The sequence below is a fragment of the Bison bison genome, unplaced genomic scaffold (genome assembly GCF_000754665.1).
Source record: "Bison bison bison isolate TAMUID 2011002044 unplaced genomic scaffold, Bison_UMD1.0 scf7180017864312, whole genome shotgun sequence".
NCBI classification, from domain to species: domain Eukaryota; kingdom Metazoa; phylum Chordata; class Mammalia; order Artiodactyla; family Bovidae; genus Bison; species Bison bison.
Window position 1 is genome coordinate 3,244,477 of NW_011494884.1, and position 5,425 is coordinate 3,249,901.

At 44.7% G+C, this 5,425-nt stretch overlaps 1 protein-coding gene across 9 annotated transcripts in view; it reads left to right on the top strand.

The window, feature by feature from the left end:
• GUCY1A3 (guanylate cyclase 1, soluble, alpha 3) overlaps positions 1-5,425 on the top strand; it is a 65,093-nt gene that overhangs the window by 47,286 nt on the left and 12,382 nt on the right. For all 9 annotated transcript variants that reach the window (XM_010852508.1, XM_010852506.1, XM_010852513.1 and 6 more), the window contains one exon: positions 3,387-3,530. In XM_010852508.1, coding sequence (XP_010850810.1) covers positions 3,387-3,530 — 144 coding nt within the window. The remainder of the gene's footprint in view (positions 1-3,386; positions 3,531-5,425) is intronic.

Consider the following 5,425-nt stretch of genomic DNA (forward strand, 5'->3'; position numbering starts at 1 on the left):
TTTTTTTCTTTTGGCTGCTCTGGGTCTTATTTGCAGAATGTGGGATCTAGTTCCCTGATCAGGGATTGAACTTGGGCCCCCTGGATTGGGAGCTTGGAGTTATAGCCACTGGACCACCAGGGAAATACCAAGACGGACTGTTAAGCCTGAGATGTTTCAAAGAGGGAGGATGTAGCCTTTCCATCTGCAAAAGTAAAGAAGCAGGGGGATTACATCAATTGTCTTCCAACACATTCATTCAGTATAGAGTAACAGGATGCCTTTAACCGGCAGGGAACAGAAACTCAAATCACCTGCTTGTCTGGTGACCAAGGGCAGGAGACGGCCTGTCTTCAAATCTCGTTTTCTGCCTTGTTTGCTTTGTAAGCAGAGAAAGTTAAACAACCTTTCCTATTTCTGAAACAGAGGATATAATATCCATTCACAGAGTTAATATGCACGAATAACATGCTTTATGTCCTGTAATCTTCATGAACGGAGCTCTGATAAAGATTACGGTAAAAAAAATATCTGTTATTCATCAGCCAGCAGGGTTGACTGAGTGCCTGCAGGGTACCAGGCATCATTCTAGGCTCTGGGGATGTAAAGAGATTGTCCCGGAAACATAATAAACTATTTTTAATGTAACTATTGTTAATAAGGGGCTTCCCAGATGGCACTAGTGGTAAAGAACCTACTTGCCAATGCAGGAGACATAAGAGATGTGGGTTTGATCCCTGGGTTGGGAAGATCCTCTGGAGGAGGAAATGGCAACACACTCTAGTATTCTTGCCTGGAGAATCCCATAGACAGAGGAACCTGGCAGGCTATAGTCCATGGGGTCGCACAGAGTTGGACTCGACTGAAATGACTTAGCACGCATTATTAATAAGAGAACCAATGAAGAGATTCTGACTGTTTCTTTAGAAGTAAAACATTTTCTTACTGATTTAATGTTTCTTACATATTTCTCAGCATTGGCTTGAAGAATAAAGCGTGCTTCTCATTTATGTGGCTTGAATCATGTTTTAATTTGCCACATAAAAAACTGACATTTCAGAGCTTAACCTAACATGAAAAAAATAAATGATTAAAGAGGAAACAAAAATTATTTATGGGACAACGTAAGCCCTGCTTGGTTCCAGTCTAGATGCTCACGGTGAAACTTTCTCTTTAAAACATTTCTAACAGGAAATTCCAGACAGAGCTGTGTTTCCCTTGGGAAAAAAGAGGTCCATGTATAATTACAGATAAAATAATTGGCTTCAGTTAGGTTAAGCTGGATGGCCTCTTGTGGAATTCACTGTATTTATTTGTAGACAGCTGATGTCTTGAGAAGGTCTCCTCTCAGAACTGTGAGGAGGTCTCGCTCTCCTCTGCAAACTGTCCAGCTGCTCACAGAAGCCACCCACTGCTGCATGGTGCTCCCTGCTGAAATGTTTAAAACTGTTGTCACTCCTCTCTAGCGTTCAGAGCCTTACTCCTCATGGTGAGGATGGGGCGCAGAGTCCCCTGGGGACCCAGCTGCTGTCCCAGCCGGTGAGTCTGTGTCCTCGCTTCACCTGCTGTTCACATCAACGCTGTGTGGAAACACTGGAGATGCTGTGAATAAACGGGGAGGGGGCCTCCCCTCAGAATACACTTAGGATACAGAGTGTGTTCCCATCACCGGCTCACCTGTGCCTGGCTGGCTTGTTTATCCCAGCCCCGAATTGGACCAGGACTCCGTTCAGTTTCATTTTCTTTCTTTCATTCTTTTGGTCATTTTCCTGCTTGTTTGATTATTTATCTAGTGGTTTAGAATATCCTTACTGGTCCTCCAGAGTTTGCCAGCGTGGTGGGGGGCAGAGTCCAGTCCCTGTGATAAGAGCCCCAGAGCAGGGAGGGAGCCAGGGAGGGACACACAGATAGAGGACAGGATAGATTCCCTGTGACGCTGGGGACATCATGCCACGCTTGCCAGCGCAGGGGCTCCAGCAGGGCTGAGGGGGCCTCTCCCCCTACTGAGTAGCTCTTTGAGCCCTGTGACAGGTTAGCGTCTAGGCTGAGTGCATCTCCGTGTGTGTGGCCAAGGTGATACTGTCGGATGCCAGGCTCGCTCACTGGTGAATATCCTGGGCCCCAGTGGTGGAGGAGTTGATGAGACAGCAGACTCAGGGAGCTCGCTTTCCACCAGGAAAACAGACAACAAAGGCGTGAATTCACAGCACCCCAGTTGGTGTGCTCTCTCTGGAAAGAAATAGAGCAGGTGCAGGGGAGCCAGGGATTTCACGGAAGTGGCCGGAATCACCTTCCTTGCAAGGTGAGTTTTAGCAGAGCCTGAGGAAACCAAGGACGTGCCTAGTGGTCACCTGCAGGAATACTGATCTAGACAAAGGAATAACAAACATTTGCAATGTTTGAGGGAAAACAGGAGGCCAGCAGCTTGGGACAAAGTGAGCAAGAAAGAGAATAAGGAGAAGGATCAGGATCAGGGGCAGTAGAAAGGCAGGACAGGAACTTTGGGGGCAGCTTAAGGGCTCTGGCATTTATTCTGAGTGAAATAAGCAATTGCTGATGCTGTCCCCCTTTCTCTTCTCTCTCACCTTCACCCCTCCAGATTGCCAGCTTTGGATCAGAACAGTGATATGATCTAGGTTACAATAAGAATTTGGAGGAGAAAAATGCACCTATTACAATTTGGTAGCTAATTTGTGGATTTAAATGAACTGTTAGTTTTCTATATTCAGCATGACAACTGAAAATCACTCGTAACAACAGCAATCATGACAATAATAATAACTGATCAATACATGAAATTCACAGAAGAGATTGATTTCCGATAGCTTTCCAATCACCATTGTCTCTGCCTCCTGTTTGACATCTTAGTCTCTGTACTTTATGATTAATATTCATGTAGACAGTTTATCATTGCTATGACAGCACCAAAAGTTCTTTGAAAAGTTGCAATGTCAGTTTTAACCTTAACTATATTCATAGGATCTTGATTCAGTAGTGACTTTGTTCAAAGCACTGTATTTTATGCTGAGAGGATATATCACCCAATATCTCAAACATATTATAATAGATTCAAAGTAAGTCATTTGCTTCTACAAAGTCCATTTTACATGGTGTGGGAAGAAAGAGGTGCAGGGATATGGGGGAATCAGTGGCAAGTTTGGGAGCAGACACCCCTCCTGACACTGTATTCACAGCAGGGTGCTGCCTTTCAGCTTAGAAACCTTGTGAGTTTCCTGGAAAGAAAAACCTTTTCCAAGAGTCTGTGATTGACTCTGATGTTCCATTGGCCCATGAAGCTGAGATTTCTGCTTCATGATGTAATTTCTGCTGTATGATGTACACTGTGATGCTTCCTGGGTTTTTGTTGTTTTTTTTTTTTTGTAATGTGGAGAATCTGTTGTGCATAGGTGGAGACGATTGGCGATGCGTACTGTGTGGCTGGGGGCTTACACAAAGAGACTGACACCCACGCCGTTCAGATCGCGCTGATGGCCCTCAAGATGATGGAACTCTCTCATGAAGTCGTGTCTCCCCACGGAGAACCCATCAAGGTGAGCCTGCTCACGTGTTGTTCAGGAGATGTCACGAGAGTAAATGCTGGGTAGGTAGTCTTGCTGTATCTCACTGTTCTCTGAACCGTGGGTAGGCAAGGTGCCAGCGGGGAAGCTGGAAGAAAAGTCAAGGAGCTGTAGGAACTGCAGACATGTTTATTCTTTCCTGACTGGCACAGCAGCCATAGCAGCAGACAAGCTGTATTTTCTCACGGTTGACCCAGCGGACACAGCCATAACCGTGGCCATAACGCAGCCTCAAGGGCTTTTCAGGTGGATCTTCTATATGTTTACAGAACAGAAGTGGCCCGTGCCCAAGTGGGTACATTGTGACATGCATGCACAGTGCTATAAGTTAGCTCAGCTGTTACATAACCATGTATTTACAACACGTGGGGCCAGAGTGAGAGGCCATGGGGTGAGAGAGCCTGACCAGTACCTGCTTGGCTAATTAGCCTTTTCCCTACAGTTAGTTATCAGTAGAATGGTGCATCCATCAGGGTTTAGTTGCATAGAGTAGATCTCCAGCTCATTGAAGCATCAGAAAATCTGTAAGTGGCTTACAGATCACTAGGACCAAGGAAGCCATCCATGACTTGAGCTCTCAGAGAGTGGATCCTAAAGCCATGCTTCAGAACCATGGCTTCCTCTGTGATCTGGAAGCTGGTTCTAGAACCACACAGCCACAGCCAGGCAGCAAACCATTGTGCTCAGAAAGTAGCTGTCTCCACTACTGGCTGCACAGCAGAGTTGCACCCACTGTAATTGCATCAGCAACGTGGAAATCCTGCATCATGACTCACAAATTGAATGACTAGAAACCGGGCTCCCTGCTAAGCCTGGGAGATGGAGCACACAGTCTTCTGCTGTGCTCACAAGGGAAGCTATAGGCAGAAATCCAGATTCCCAGAGCTCATGCAAGGGCGTCTGATTCACCAAAACCTCAGTACATCTAGAAACTTCGAGGGAGTTTGAAAAATGTAGTTTTGGGTTTTTTGAGCCCTGCAGGGGAGGAATTTAACTAGAATGAATGTGGACTGGGTAATCTAGTAATATTTTCCAGGACACATAAAATTCCAAAATTTCTAAATAAGCCAGATCCCAGAATAAGAATGTCTTATTGCAGATGATAAAATTAACGTGCCTGGCATAGATTTAATAGATAACACATGAACAGATATCTTTATTTGTCCTACTTGAAGTGAGTCTGCCACTTAACTTTTATAGAACAGTCCTCAATTGATGACCTTCAGAAATGAGCCTTTGAAATAATATGGAATCCTATCTGGCCTGATATAAAATACAGAGAGAAGGAGGAAAAAGAAGTTTAGCCAGAGCTCTGGCTTATACCATAAAGAACCTGCCTGCAATTCAGGAGACCCAGGTTCAGTCCCTCGGTTGGGAAGATCCTCTGGAGAAGGGAACAGCTACCCACTCCAGCATCGTGCCTGGAGAATGCTATGGACAGAGGAGCCTGGCAGGCTACAGTCCATGGGGTCACAAAGAGTCAGACATGACTGAGCCATTAACTTTCACTTTCTTTTTCTCTCCAGTGTTACTATCAATAGAAGCTGTATGTGTAAGCCTTCACAACTATTTCTTAAGAGAATGGTCATCCCAGTTATATGCTGATGTGTGACATGCTTCCCTAAAGTTAGTGGTGTAATGGAACCTTCTCCAGGATAGATCACATGCTGGGCCATAAAGCTAGCCTTGGTAAATTCAAAAAAATAGAAATCATTCCAAGCATTTTTTCTGACCACAATGCAGTAAGATTAGATCTCAATTACAGGAGAAAAACTATTAAAAATTCCAACATATGGAGGCTGAACAACACGCTGCTGAATAACCAACAAATCACAGAAGAAATCAAAAAAGAAATCAAAATTTGCATG